This window comes from Nipponia nippon, unplaced genomic scaffold (genome assembly GCF_047370975.1).
Source record: "Nipponia nippon isolate SJK-2023a ecotype South Korea unplaced genomic scaffold, ASM4737097v1 scaffold_13, whole genome shotgun sequence".
Lineage (NCBI taxonomy): Eukaryota > Metazoa > Chordata > Aves > Pelecaniformes > Threskiornithidae > Nipponia > Nipponia nippon.
Window position 1 is genome coordinate 14,378,344 of NW_028262324.1, and position 16,097 is coordinate 14,394,440.

General features: G+C 44.5%; 1 protein-coding gene across 1 annotated transcript in view; it reads right to left on the reverse strand.

Annotated features, from left to right (window-relative positions):
• Positions 1-4,313: 4,313 nt before the first annotated feature.
• Positions 4,314-16,097, reverse strand: part of LOC148056556 (uncharacterized) — a 64,798-nt gene continuing 53,014 nt past the window's right edge. Inside the window, exons 3-6 of the mRNA XM_087750322.1 lie at positions 13,351-13,424; positions 10,403-10,527; positions 9,113-9,214; positions 4,314-4,436 (exon numbers count right to left, since the gene is read on the reverse strand). Coding sequence (XP_087606448.1) covers positions 4,314-4,436; positions 9,113-9,214; positions 10,403-10,527; positions 13,351-13,424 — 424 coding nt within the window. The remainder of the gene's footprint in view (positions 4,437-9,112; positions 9,215-10,402; positions 10,528-13,350; positions 13,425-16,097) is intronic.

Consider the following 16,097-nt stretch of genomic DNA (forward strand, 5'->3'; position numbering starts at 1 on the left):
CCAGAGTGAGAAGTGGCATCATTGGGGCTCCTCTTTGCTGGGAAACTTTTGCTGGGAGTGTGAATGAAGGCTGTGGGCTGCCCCAGGGCCGCTGGTGTGACGTGCAAACGTGAAGCACCTGGGAGAGAAACCAGAGAAACCAGCCGACAGTGAGCACACAGAGGGAAAAAAATCCCTCTCGGCTTGAGCCAAACTTCCAGACAAAACCAGAGAGGAGGGCTGGGATGGGTCAGACCTACCCTGGGCTCCCCGGCGTCCCTGCGGAGCCGGCGCGCCTTTTCCTGCCCCAGAAAAGGGGCATTTCCCTGCTTTGCCCCCATCCCAGCCTGCCCTGAGCCATGCTGCGTACGGAGGGGCTGGCCTCCACCCCCTGTGATATATACGTATGTGCACCAATATAACACGACACATACGAACACGCACACGTAGAGATAGGGGATGTGCTTGGTGACAATTGCCAGTTTTCCTAGGAAAAGGAAAGGCTGGATTTCACAAACCTTTAAGTGATGTAAAAGCACAAATACTGCCAACTTACACTCTCAGAGTATTATTCTGTTAGGATTTGCCCCAAATGAAGAGGAGGCTGATGCTGCAGCAGTTAATTACAGGAAACAGGGCGACTGTTTTGAATGGAGTTTCACTTGCTGAAGATCTGCCCCAAAGATTTAGTCTTGGGTTTAAAAGTCAGCTGCTCGAGGACCAGAGAGAGCTTTCTGCCCTGCCATTTACTAGGGGGAGAGAGGGTAAAACACGTGCCTAAAATATATTTATTTATGTATGCATTGCAAGGTGTATGTGCGTCCCTATCTGATTAGAAATCCAAGCCGTCCGATATTACTGTAGCGAGTCCTGCCAAAGGGAACTGGGAAACAAAGTCACTGCTCATAATTAGGTGCTGCAGTGTAAATCTAATCTTCATTTAGAGCAAGATCTGAAAGACAAAGAAAAATCCACCTGACGAGGTGTTGGTGAACCGTACGACATGCCTGCAAATCAAAGCCCCGCATCTCGAAAGTTAGCTGGAAAGGGGAAATAAATGGCAGGGGAGCGGCCGGCGAGGTGGCATACACCTTGCAGGAGCCGTTGCTGGGCGGGATGGGGCTGGTGGGGATGAAATGCCCAGGAGCATCACCCATCCCCGCGGCCCCCTCCCCGCCGCCACGCACACGCGATGTACGCCTGACCCTCAGCATCCCCTTACTCCCTTCCCCCCCCACTTATAAATCAGATCAGAATTAATTCAGGCGCCACATTTTATTTGATAAACGTCAAAATATGTAAATACCGGGCTCTCTTCCTACAGTCGCTAAAACAAATGGAAAACACATTTATTAGCATAGAGATGAGTTTAATCAAATCAGCGGCGAGTACAAATTAGCCACAGGAAACGTAATGAGCTGGGAATTAATTAGCAGCATAATGGTAATAACTTTGCCTGCTGATTACCTTGCGGCCATGGCTCTCCCCCAGGGCTTTCCATGGGTTCTCCAACAGCTGATCTTTTCTGTTGCAGGAGCCCCTGAACTGGAACAGCATGGCCGCCAGCTCCCGTGCAACAGACTGGAGGCGGGGAGGGAGATGGAGCGAGGGAGGGAAAAAAAAAAAAGCCATGTGAGAGATCCACCGCCTTTACCTTCCCAAGCCACAAGCTTGTTTCTTTACCTATTGCTCTCCTGGTTTGTCCTGCCAGGCTGAGCGTTCCCCTGTCCCTGCGTGGCTCTGGCGCGGTGCGTGGGGATGCTGCCCTCATGGGTGGCGGGTTGGCTGGGATATCTGGGTCACCTTCACCAGCTGAATATTGCCTCCCTGGCCAGGCACATGGCACATTTCAGAGCCCCAACAGCAGCCACCCTGCACCCCAGGGCTATTTAAGTGCTTTCAGCATCATGCTTCAAGGGGGAGATGCTGGATCTGACTTGGCTGAAAATAAATATCCAGGCGGTTTTGGATAGGGGCTCAAGTTGCCTTGGGAAGGGCAGAAGCAGGATGACCCCCGGAGACTCAGCTGGCTTTTTTGAGGAGCTGATGTTGCATGAGAAAGGGACAATTGGTGCTCCAGGGGCTTTGTAAAGTGCTGGGCTTGTAAATTAACTGTTTGACACCAACAGTGATGGAGAACAGTGGGGGGCAGGGGCTGGACGGAGGAAAGGGGCAGTTTCTCTTCTTGATTTATTTGTATTCCTTCTGCAGTGTGCCTCTCTTCCTAACACCTGAGCAGTCCAAAATAACTCGCGCAGAGCCTTCCAGTGCCAAAGCTAAAAGCACTTCATAAGCCTTAATGAATCAAGCTGTGCAACAGCCCTGCGAGGAATTATTATTCCCAATGGTGCAGGAAGGTTAAGGGAAAAACGCTCACGTTTGGGGGCCTCCATTTAGATGCTCCAGTCCATCCTCGTCCACCTTCACACAGCAGCCTCCCATTCAAGTGACTGAGTCAAAACTTGAGATGTTAAAAAAAATAAAGCTAAGTGAAAAAAATAAGTCAGGCCACGCATTGAGGTGCTTTAGCAGGGATTCGTGGGGGAATTAACTGAGCACCTAAGTTTAAAATGTAATTCAAAGTGATTTCTGGAAATTGTATGGGTGCTGAAAAGTGGGAGCTCTGCTCCCAGGTCGCTGGTACCTGCAGAGCCTTTTTTTTCCTCTCTGCTTTGGATGCTTGGCTCCAGCCTGCATAAACGCTCCATGAAATGGAGGGAGGACAATAAGGCGAAGGCCCGATGCTGACGAGGACATGGTGATTTTTTTCCCCGGGGAGATGGTGTCTGTTTGGACTGGTGCATCCCCCAGTCCCCTGGGCTGTCAGTGGTACCCAATAAACGAGGCTGGGGAATCCAAGATGTGATGCTAACTGTATCGCTGCAACCGCCCTCAACGCTTATGTGCCTCAACCATACCAGTAGCTTGGGCCATCTAGCTCTGGGCAGAAATTTTGTTGGAGCTGTCAAGAGCTGGCAGACAGAAACTGCTGCAAATAAGGAAGAAGTCAGCACTTTAAAAAATATATATGGGTTTTGGATGGGAAGGGGTAGAGTTTCTTTCATTTACTGGAGACAAAAGAGAGGCAGGACTTTTGCATTTTACAGAGTGTGGCTGTGCTAACAGGGAGGTATCTGCACTTTGGGGTTTAACTCCCGGAGGCTTCAGAGAAGCAAGGGTTTCTCTCAACACTGAGATGAACTTAGACAAAAATGAAGGCTCTGTCTTGTCCTTAAGCATAAAGCAACTTGACATTCAGCTCTGATGTTTGAAGCTGAGACTCAGTTCTCCTGCTTGGAGATCTTAGTAAAATCCATATCTGACCTTTGGATGCAAAAATAAGTAGGCATATAAATTCCTGCTTAGACACCCAAGATAAAGTTTTCCAAAGTCCTCAGCATTGCCCTGACTTTGTTTTTCCAGGCATTTCTGGGGTATTCACCATTGCCTTTAATTCAAGAGATGTTGGGTCATTGATTCCACCAACATCTCCCTAACCAATTTGATCAAACCTGCCAATGTCAGCAGCACTGACGGCAACGCCTTGCCTCAGCAAGCTGGTTGGTAGAAGAATTTGACATCTTGGCGGCTGTCCGTGAAAAACCTCACAAGTCCCTCCAAAACCTGGAGTCAGAGGAGAGAAAATGAGCCCTGCTGCACTCCAGATCAGACCTGCTTTCGTGCAGGGACTGAAATGCTTATTTAAAAGTCCCCAAACCTGGCAATAAACTGCAGTCCGCTCCCCACGGGAGGTTTTGGTGATGTGTGAATTTTTGCGAGAGCGTTTGCTCCTTCCAGAGAAGCAGAGGCAGAACTAAGAGAGAACAACTATTTAGAGCCCACTCTGCAGCGGGATGTGGGAAAGGGATGTTTGCACAGATATTTTCAGCATTTTTGCAAAAGTCCTCCTTTCGGGAGGCAGTGCTGGCTGCCCTGCTAGTGGCTTGGCTGGGCTCAAGCCCTCCTGCTGCTTGTTGGGTTTGTACCCAATGTTGAAGGGTATCTGAAACTGATGGGCGCTGTGGGCTGTGCAGTAACTATCATCTGCTCTGAAAAGCCATCGCTGGGATGCTCCTCTATGGAGATCTCACCCTGCAGAGTCAGGGCAGCAAGGGCCTGACCTCTGATAAAAGCTGTGTGGCTTCAGTTAAAGATACTTAGTTTTTTGCTCCTTTTAATGCCTCTGATTTTATTTTTTTTCCAAGGGAGCTTGTGCAAGTTGACACAGTAGATGAAACCATGAGTTGTAGTGGAAGAATCCTGTATTTTATTATCATGGATAAATAATATCTCACCCAGAGGAAAATGGGAGAACACAAGGTCACCCAGCATGCCTAGAGCTGAGCCTGAATAGGAGGTCTAAGCTGCCGGCTCGTGCTCCAGCCTCCCATGCAGCCCGTGCTTCGTTCTGAAGGCAGAGGGTTTTTCTTCTTCAAAGTGCCACTTCCCTTTGCTACCTGCAGACAAAAAGGTTGCTCTAAGATGCATGCCATGAGCTGATTTTTGATTCATGAGAGCCTGAACCAACACTGATCATAAGAGAATTGACAGTGATCATAAAATATGAAAGGTTTTTAAGAAGGACTCTACATCATATTGAGGTCTGCAGCAGGCTTTCTGTTTCAGAGCCAGAGGGGCCAAATGCAACTCTAGTTTATTAATGAAAATGTGGAAGGGAAAGCAGGGAGAGCAGAATTTGCCCCTGTATATTCCAGGCTACCTAGTTCCGCAGAAGCTTTTGGGAAACCTACCACTTTAAGCATAAACACAAGACAATTTTGTTTTCATGAAATTTTCTTGCCAATGCTTTTTCTTAAAAATCTGTATGGCTGTCATATAAAATATGCCTTGGTTTGTTCTAATTCAGATTATGCATATTTGTCCTCAGTGAATGATTGATTAAGTGCTCTGATCTTGACTGCTATGTTAGCAGCAGGGTATCTGTGCAAGAGGATTGGAAATCTCATTGGATAAATGGTAGAGATGAAATCTTAGCTGTTACAGATCTCGTTTTCTTTTTCACAGCCAAGGCAAATGCTGTCTTCTTGCAATAACAAACATGCTTTGTAATGCATTCCAGGACAGTGCTGAGCCTGACTTTGTTTCTTCATGGAGGGGCTTTAAGCTGTCATAATACCACGGCACCAAACTCTTAATGTCACAGGTATCACTGTAAAGCGGGTATCTCTGAGTTCACTAGATCAGTTGTGATTTACACTGATGTAACTGAAAACAAAATGTCTCACTGACATCTGTGGAGTTGCTCTGATAAAACCAGCATATAAGGAAAACCAGGGAAAAAGATATCTCTGTGCAACTGAGCTCATCAAGCATGGTTTAGCAGAACTGCCCAAAATGGAAAACCTCCTTCAGGGGTTAGTTACTCTGTCAATCTCACTTTAACATCACTGAACCTGAGCTGTGTGCGAATGTATTGTTACCCACAGGAGCTGGGAGATATTTTCTTGCTTATTTGTATAATTTTATGTCCCATACTTCTTACGGGAAATTATGTCAAGCTGTGTTTTGTCATCTTTTCGTTTGTTTATGTTTATAATCTAGAACGGACACAACTAAAGGTATCTGAAAACACTAACTTAAAAAAAATGTATTTTGTTTTTCTTTAATACGTGTTAATTTTTAACGTTGGTCTACTGCATTGTCTTCGGAGCACTGTATCGCTAGGAAGGCCTGGTAACAAACCAGGCAATTTTCTAAAGAAAGGAGGATTTTTTTCTCCTTTTCTCTTTCTGAAGCTTTTCTCTGACCTTCTTGGAGGTGTAGAGAAAGCTTTCAAGACCATCAGAATAAATGGGTTGTTTACTGTGATGCTTGCAGCCTTGGAAAGAAAAGATAAAAGAATAAAGAAAAGAAAATCCCTATACCTGCTGTCTTCCAAAAGGAGACAGATGAGGTGTGAGCTCAAGAGAAAAGACTCCAAAATCTGAGCATGATGCTGTCACATTAAAGCAGAGTAAAACAGAGGAAAGCTAAACAAAAAGGTAGTGACCCCAGGGGTGGCAGCAGGACTCAGCACCCTCCTTCTTCTCAGGGGGTTCAATGCTTTGGAAAATAAAAATGTAAGGACAGATTGCAGAAATACCAAAATATGGAGAGATATCTCAAAAAAAAGTCTGTTCCGGCTTAATTTCCCATGACTAGGATATCACGTTTGCTGTTGTCTGCACTGATTTGTTCACACAGACCCGCTCACGCAGACGTGATGACCGGGGACAGGATCTCAGGTGACTTCTGACGCGATCTCCAGACTCGGTCACCAAACCGTGAGGCCTTTCCCGAGGCAAACCACGGCCTGTAGCCACATATGGAAGTGCTAAGCTGTGTTAATGATGCTGTGTTATCATCAGGCTCTAATGCTGCCTCGAATGGATGTCACTACTGTGTATGTTCCTGCAGATCAGTTGGTAATTACACTTGGATCCAAAGTAATTACCTTGAGACTTGCACTCTGGTTTAGAAGACAGAAATAACCATGCACTTGCCTAGTCCCACACGTAGCACTTGTGATGTAATTTAATAGCCAGCTACTAACATGAAAGTAAAGAGGCATTTCTCTTATATTTATGCCCTTTTAAATTAAACATCGGTGGTTTTTCCTATGAAAGGAGCAGGGGCCGGCATGCCAGCGGTCTTCTTTTTCCCACTCAAGCGCCCTCCTCTTTTCTTGACAAAATGAAATACTCTGAAGCAAAATAAATATTTATAAGCTCCTCCTGGTGTGTGATTGTTTTGACAAAACAACTCGAGCAGGTCTTGCGTTGGCTTTACTCTCTGCCTTATTTAAATTTTAAGCAAGGAAAAACCAGCCCTCTACAGGCTGGAGGAAGATGAGGCATTTGGATGAACATGGTGGTCTCTGGGTGGGGAGTGGACAGACCAACCATCCCTTTTTGTGTTTTCCAGGTCACATCTGCCAGTCCGTTTCCTCTTTAACCTCTGAACATTAAACACCTGGACAGCTGTAGCACTGCATTAAGCACCTTTTTTTGATGAAGAGCTCAAAGGCGAGGCAGACTGACGCCTGAAGCCCGTGTATAAAAGGGTACCGTCACTGTCTGCCGTTCTGTTTCCCAACCGCCCATTAGCAAAGCATGCAGCTTTTTTTCATATAGAATTTACTTCTTTTTGTGCATTTCCAAATAAGCCAGTGCTTTTGCAAATAGTCTTCTTCCTTCAGGGTGAGTAGCTTATTTTGGTTAGGAAAAGAAAGAGTCTACTCTGATCTCTTTCTTTGGCAATGTCTGGGTAATCATTGCTCATAATAATGCCATCCCAGATGTTGAAACATCTCCTGTATTAATTTTACCCAGAAGATAATTTCCCTTAGAAATCATGTGCAAATCCCCTGTTCTAATTTAAGAATTAATTCAGTACACTAAATCTTAGCACTTCATCCTAGAAATGTTTTGCAGTGTCTGTTAACCCTTTGCAACAACAACAAGCCCAAATGGGAGATTTACAGATTTAACTAAGCCTGTCTCTCATACCAAGCTCCATTTGAGTCTAATACACAATATTTTGAAATGAGGGTCCCCTTTGACACCTAGAGCCTGCCTGCTTGAATGATTTCCTTCTCCTTAGAGAATCATAAATTTAAATTGATTTGTTACAAATATGGGGGGCAAAACCACCAGCGGTCCCAGAGACCCCCACTCCAGTTGTGCCTGGGATCGTCATTCCACCCTCCATCGGGGCTTTGGCAGATGCTAGGAATGAAAAGATAATGATTTCACATTTTACAAGACTTGAAGGAAAAAGAGGAGCTGAATGGTTTGTCTGAACCTGTATAAGAAATCTATGGGAGAGTTAGGAGCACATCGCACTTAATGAGTCCTAGATACGGGTCAGTAGTACCTGATCAACCTTCCCTCCCTTGGTGGTCTCGTGCACACACAAGTACACACCAGTCTGCTACTGGTGTGAAGCGTCCCATGCATTTGATGGGCTTTCTTCATTTAGTTTATAATGGAAACTGCATCAAACTCCAGACTGGGCACTTTCCTGCCCTTCCATGTTGTGACAATCTTAGCGCATCACAGCCTTTATACTAAAAGTCTTTGACCATCAGTGAAAAAAATAAAGAAAATAAAGGGGCCAAATCTGTGAATGTCATCCCAGCTATGTGAGATCAGAGTGCACTCCAGCACATCTTCTGTGGAGCAGGGTGCTTCAAAAGCCATGAATCTTCTGTTCGTACGAGGGTACCTCTGCTTTGCCTTTGCTGTCTCATTTCTAGTGGTATTTGGAGTACAAAAGAATTTCAGGTATCAGTACCTTTAAGTTAAAAAAAATCATGCAAGGAATTGGTCTCTAGGTTTTTGCAGCTGCACAGCTTGCAAATGCACAAACCCATATTAGCAAGATCATGCCACCAACTATAAAGTGTACATGCAAACCGTCAGAGGATCACAGAATTCTTTCAGACAGAATTTTTGTATGTATCTACAAATGTTTCCTGATTTCTACCATAACAACATGAATTTATTATGTCTCAGGGATTACATCTAGCTAGGTGCTTCATGCAATGTAATGTCACATTTTGGATTTCACTGATTTTACTGCTGGTGATTGTTGTGCTTGCACAAGCGGTACCTCGTGCATTTTGCAGAGCAGAGGGCAGGCCAAGGACCTTCTCCAAAGAGGATTCGTTTGGAATCAGCTTTGATAATTATCATAAGGTGATAACATGTGATTAGTGCTGGGACATGCCCGCACTTCCACTACCAGTTCATAACTCTCTCAGATGCTGTACTGAGACTGTGCAGCAGCTCAGCCCCAGCGGAGAGGAATGACGCAATCCCCAAAAGAAAACAAAGGAGAAAAGACGATGTTGCTCATAGTGGGGCAAATCCCATTTTCCTTTCTCAGAGTGATCCACTATTAATAGTAAGTAGTGGCTCTGAGCCTGTCTTATTCACCTATGCGGAAATGCTCAGCGAGGTAAGGTAGTAAATCACTCTAGAAAGGGCATACATTTATCCCAAGTTGGTCATCAGACTGAATGCTATCCTGGCATAAAATGGTACAAATCCAAGGAAACTTTTCTGACTTACACAGCCAAGAATGCACACAGCTCCCAAAGTCAGAAAAAATGAAAGAACATGATGGGTACCTGTCCCATCCCATGCGACCAGACTGAGGATCCCATGCCAGGCGTCTCCAGATGCCCCGCGCAGATCACGTCTGCTGTCCTGTGCAGCATCGAGGCGATCTGCTGGAATGGGAGAAACCATTTAACCCTTTTTCCTTTATTCACAAAAGATATTCTGTTTAACGACCCCCTTGCTGGGTACTGCTAGCTAGTCTTGGTTGCTGCTGCTTAGACTTCATGTTTATTCTTTCTCTCTCATTTCAATAAAATAGGCTGGAAAAATATTGCTGTGTCCTTCTGGTCCCTAAGTAAGGGAGACTGCATTTATGCTACCCTGAAATTCAGCACACTGACAACTGCAGGATGGATCTGCTGGCCCAGCAACTCCAAGCTCATGCATTGGTTATTATTCCTCCTGATGAATTCACTTGGGGGATCTGCTCCTTGAATGCAAAGCTCTCGGGTCAGGACAAATGGAAAATGCATTACATGGAGCGTGACATACTGTGAGTCCCAGAAATGAGTGCGTGTTGAGATATGTCCATAGGCAGTGGGATAAAGTCGTTCCTTTATCTCCAAGCTGCTGCTGGGATTTCCTTCTAAAAACCTGTGTTTGCAGCAGCAATGGCTATTTGCAGTGAAATATGGGAGTTTCTTGTATTTATTACATATTGAGCTTTAACAAGCTAAAATCACAGCTTTGTTCTAATTTGGATGAGTGGGGTTTTTAACTCCCCATCTCCAGTGTTCTTGGACTCTGACCTTTCCTTGCAGTCAGAGACCAGTCTCAGAAAGGGAACTGCTTTCCCGTGGGAGCAGTTTAGTTTCCTTCCATTCCTTCAACTCCCCATTCAGGGTCCCCCTTCACAAGACACCCACAACCAAACCAGGCCCACACGCATCTCGGCCGCCCTCCCCACCCACACCCTTGCTGAGCAAAGAGCAGAGCCCAGTGCAACTCATCTCTGCTGTGATGGGGATATGCAAGTCTCTCTTCGTGCTATAATCTTTCCTTATTTTGTTATTTCCAGGCAGCACTCCGTAGCCTTGACTTTAAAGCACCCATCCTATATCTGCGTCACCGGACATTTTATATTTATCTGCCAAAACTTTGTCTCTTGCCCCACTATAGCTATGATGTTAATGACGTTCCTATTTTCAGCCACAGAGGCGGCTGTCATTTAGGTTTTGTCAAGGAAATGACAAAACGACCCAGTATCAAATCTGAAATATTTAGAAAGCCTTTCTCCAAAAAAACATAACTTAAAATATTGTCCTGATGGGAAAGCTAGCTGTAGTTTTCCAACAAACCTCCAGCCCAAATTTTCTGCAACATCTCAGGATCTTGATCCCAAAAAGAAACAGTTTGTGGTGTCTGAGGCCCTGATCCTGCCACGAAACATGTGCCGGCTGGTTCTGCGGGGGTTTTCTCCTGTCTTCAGAGAGAGAGAGACATAGTTTAGTGTTATTTAGTGAATTGTCACAAGACAAGCAAAGAGACAGCTATTCTCACCCAACCCACTGATCTTTCTAGAAGACTTTATATATCATTTGTTTTGCTTTGCTGTTCTCCTGAGCTACAGGATACTATGTTCTCATTCAGGTTGTTCCATATTCAGATCCTAAAGCATCTTGTGAAGGAGAAGAACTGTGTTTCCAGCCATGTTTTGCAGCTCAGATCAACATGCCAAAGTCTTGGTCTCAGCAATAGCTTCCCAAATGTGTAGGACGTTGAGGGCTGATGTGTGGATGAGTTGATCTAATCAAGATACAAGGGGGCAGGAGGTCTCTGCTAGTTTGGTGGCCTGGGAGAGGTACTGGTATCTGCTGCAGATGGGAGCAGAAGTCCTGTGCAGCCTGTTGGCAGCAGGAAGGAAGACAATATCACAGCAGAAAATGATACCTACTGTCAAACCAAAGCAGAGCAGAGGCTGAATAACTGCATCTAGATTTGCCTGTGCTCTAATGCACACCAGAAAGTCAGCTGGCAGGCAAAGGGAGGAAGGAAAAGCCAAGGGAAGAAGCTGGTGCAGTGCTGACTTCTGGGGTTCAGTGGCTGTGCACGGAGAGTTGGACTGAGTCAGTGGGTCTTTGTCACTGCCTCGCTGCAGCCCCAAGCCGGACCGACCATCCCTCGCCGTGAACACACACTCATGGCAACCCTTGCTCCCAGGACCCATCTCCTAGCTCAGTGTTTTGGCTGAGGACAGTGAGCGTTGGCACAATGGAGCATTTTCTTTTCTCTCCCTTCATTTCCCCTTGCCGGGGGACAGAAGTTGGGTTTAAAGACTGCTCTTGTTTGATAACTTCCTTTAACTATCAGCTAAATAATACATGAACACTGATCCACCGTGCTGACTGATGACTCCCTCTGCCAACCCTGTTTTATTTTTATTGCTTGGCTCGGGCCGGTTCCTTCAAGTCCTGAATCATCAGAACAGAGACCTTGAGGTATTCTAGCCAAATCAATCCCTGGCCCATTGACATATTGCTTTACCTAACCAACCATACAACTTCGCTTTTCCCTGATAATTTCTCAATTAATTGCTTTTCAGCTCTCATTCGTTACAAGGTCAGGCTGTGACTGGGCTTGTACATTCCCATCTCTGATAAACTCTCCTGGTCCCCTAATCAGCTACGACTGGGATTTTAGTTCCATTAACTTATTCATCATCTAGACATTTTCATCCTGGGGAGCTTGACTTTTGATTGTATCAGTAGTATCTTCAATTATTTAAGAGGTCTTAAAATTCCCTTCTTACCTAAAAAGAAAATGCATTTTGAGCACTGAAAATTGATCATATTGGACCAGTGTCTTTTGGATGTTCTTATGTGCAAGCACATGTTAAACAACTCATGCATGGTGAGAGCATAAGAATTTGCTGCTGATGAACATGTGTGTGCATGGGGCCGACTATATTAAGATGTCAGATATAGGGGAATGACAGTATGCTGATGACTAGTGGCTTACTAATGCTAAATCACGCCTGAGATTCTGTTCCATGATGTCAAACATTGATTCAGTTTCCGTGGGAAGTTATGCAAATGCCAGAGCCCCTCGATGAGAGCTGAAACTGAAATTGCTAGCAAAAAAAAACCCTTGCCCTCTCCTAGCAATAAATCCTTTTAGAAAATCTTGAAGGTAGCTGCTCCAGGAGGGGAGTGCATTTTGAACATGCCCCCCCAGACAAAAGGGCTCGTAAGACCCTTCTTCAGCTTTGGTGCTAGCTGGGAGCCAAATCCTTCTTTTCTGCTGCAACCTTCTGTCTGAGTCTGTGCTTCGTCTTTGCAGCAGCTGGTCCAGTCCAAGGCAACAACCCGCTAGTGCTACTTATTACAAAATTAATCTTTTAATAGAAGCAGCAGCCTCTTTGCACGACAAAATGCCCTCCGTCCCAGCTCTTCTCAATGCCCCTCTTCCCACAGTTTGCATCCAGGCAAAACTCCTAAGAGTCTGCAAGCTTCTCCCAGTGGGAAAACTGGTGGCAAAAATTAACAAACTGGCATCAGCTGGGAAATGGTACATGTCTGAATGGGGTGATGGGACCAAGGAGTCTGGAGGTCCCATCTTGCTCTTTGTCCCAGGCTCCGTGGAAGCCAGTTGACTGAAAACCACCTTCCTAGGATGGTGTCAGGGGACCCTTTTAGATTATTTGAGTGCTTCAGGCTCTGAAGAATATCCATAGAGAGAGGTCAAACTGTATTGACAGACTCTCCAGGAAGAACAGCTAGTTTAATATTGGCAAGACAAGACCTGCTGCATATTTAAAAGGAGCCTCTTCTTCCAGGAACTATGTGCTCAGGTCTCAGTTTCCTTTCTGTGAAATGCAGGTGATAGGTTTTAACGCTCATGGCTTCATTGCAGACTGCAGAATTATGGATTTTTCTTGCAGAGCCCTATGCTCACACTTTTCAGTGTAAATTTTCAGCATTTGCTCGAAAAGAAAAGCCCACATTATCACTGAGAAGGGCTTAAAAAAGATTAAAAGCACAGAAAATTGAAAAAAAAAAAACCCACACCAATAGGCAGGGCATTGTGATGAAGGAAAGTGCAATAGCAACAACAGTATGAACTCTGGAGTGTTGCTTTGTTTGCTTTTCCCCCCAAACTGTAATAACTCACCCACCCCCCTGGAAAAACTGTCCTTTCGTGCCCTTTCTTCATCCAACGGCACAAAGGGCCTTTCCAAGGTCTCTGTTGCTCCCTGTAAATTATGTACCAGAAGGCACCAACACTTGGAGGACGTGAAGAAACGTACAGTTCTCTCTCCGCCTGTTGCTAGGATTCACAGCTATACCCCACCGCTTTCCAGGGCTTCGGCTCCTATTTTGGCTGTAGGAAAAAAGAAGGAAACCTTGTTGCTTCCAGGCTCTCTGCATCAGGCTTCAGCAGCTCCAATGCCAACCCCAACAATATTGCTACAGTCAGACATAAAGTGTTAATGCATGATAGTGCCTTGAATCTTACATTCTTCTGAAAAAGGTGAGTCCCCAGTAGTAAATGAAATATTAAACATTATTAAATATGAAACAGCTAAACCTGGATTCCATTAAAATGAATCTTTCATAGTTTTCCTGGATTTTTTTTTTCTTTCCCTTTTTTTCCCAGGGAGCGCAGTGATCTCATGAGCTTTTATGTGTCCTTTTAAAGACAGAAAAATCACAGGTAATTTAACTCTATTCTATTCAGATTTATTTTAGCTGGAAAACAAATCAAGGCTGTGAAACTCTCTCATGGTCGCATCTATCTCACTGAACTATTCAGCAGTCTATATCAAAGGCTCACCTAAAGACACTGCTGTAATGCCTGCTGACATGTGCCACCTATTTAGAAATCTTGTATCCAGTTACACATTCTACTTTCATTTAGAATGGCTTTAATCTTCCACCATACGGTAAAAAAACCCCCTCTTTTCATATTACACAGGATACATTGAGAGCTGGTTTTGTTGCTCCTGCAGGTTTTCTAGGAGTTAAACTGTGACTCCGAAGTGTGAGCTGGCAACTGGGCATCTAAAGGAATATCTGCAGGAAAAAACTTAAAATTTTATAGAGCTGCCATTAGTCTGGGATAGCCTGGTCATGCAAATATGACCGAGGTTATGACTGCACAGATAGCACGGGGCAGTCAACAGGATAGGCCATTACTCAACATTGTCACTATATTTTGTGACTGTAGTATTTCCACCTCAAAATTCATAAGTATTTGGGCACCTGTGCAGATTGGCTGAATCTCTGGTGTGAAAACAAATGCAAAGTCTCATTAAGACTCATTAGATGTCTTTATGTCCTTGCATTCAGAACTTAAGCCCTCTCTTTTATTATTAACCACTGTATTTCAACAGGACTGATAGAAATTTTTAAAAGAGGATGGGAAAAAGAGCACTTGGCCTTGCTAAGAGGGTCCCAGAGCCTGGTTCTTGTGAGAGCGTTCCCTCGCTCCGGACCACGGGGACCGCTGAAGAAAGCTGGGTCTGGTGGGAGGCCGCATCTCCAGCACACACCTTAATTCTTGACTCTTCAGCCTGCTGCATTATGGTCTCCAAAACATGCATGAATTAGTTCATCAATCTACAGACACACTTTCAGACTGGAAGGCAATAACTACTAAGAAAGAGAAGCTAAAATAGCAAAGAAGGTAGAAAGCCAGTAATTATTCATGACTACTGTTCCATTTTGTGCAAAAAGCCTTCTACCTTGCTTTCCATTTTGCTTTCCTTAGGTCACTTCCAAGGCTCAGCAAAGCAGGAGATGTAAATGGACTCCCCACGGCAGGAGCCTGTGCTCTTGACTCAGCCGGTTTTTTTGTACCCAGCTGGGTTTCACATCTCCCCCTCCAGGAACTGAGCAAAGTGGGGAAAAAAGAAGCCGGTTCTGCAGCAAAGTGGGAGAACCCACGCTCTTCCCTATTTCAGATTTTTGTACCATTTCACAGATTTCTAGAAAAAATAAAGGGAGGAAATTGTAGAGGTTGTTCTCTTTTTGGCGTGCTTTGACTTCAGCTAAGATGGCAAGAGCATCCCACCAGCAATGGCCTTCTCGCAGCCTGACCAGAAGCATATGCTCTTGGTCTGGTTTTGTAAGGGCTTTTTTTGCCTACTTCTGGCCTGACACCCTTGGGATGGAGAGGAACAAATCCCAAATTTATTATTTATTTATTTGAATGAACTGCTGTTGGCCAGCTCACATTTTCACCACCAAGATTTCAAATTGCCTTAGAGCACCAGAAAACATGTTGCAAACCACCACGAAGCTTAGACACGAACATGTCAAATAAGTGATCCACATGAGAGTAGATAGACGTGACATTTAGTGATCATCTCTCTTGGACAAAATGGGGCATTGCTGTCACTTTAAGTAAATCTCAGTCAAATTTCTGGCATTTTACCATAGGGGAAGCAGGAGGCATAATAGTAAATTTCTCTTTAAAAAATACGAAAGATCAACCTTGGGAAAAAAAATGGTTGCCACAATTTAAGGTGTAATACCTCATCCTAGCTTGGCCATCTGTTTACTTGCTGCTGATATCAATATGTCACCCCTAATGTTTACTGATGTTCACTTTATAAATGACTTTTCCTAGCTGTCAGAATATCTGTCACCAGCATCTCTTCCCTCTCTTTGCCTCTGACCCCCTTTAATAAAGATTAATATCTTTGAGGTTAAGTAGAAAGATCAGATACTACGTAAATGACACCATAGGTCTGATATTTAAACAAGATGAACATGTAATTGCTGAGATTATGTGAGCAAATTGGGTAATTCCTAGCCTAAAAGAACACAGTTGGCTTTTGCGGGGTCAGTTAATATGAGTGCACATTCAAAGGAATTGTATATTGTGCAGATATTTGGGCTTCTGAAGGTTCACCCATTGACGAACTGTAGATGTTCACAGCAAAAATTGGTGAGTTTAGATTCTACAGCTTCTTGGAAGTACTAATATGTTTAAAAGACATGCAGAATGGGGATTCTATAAAAATATGGCACATTGGTTTTCCATATTTAT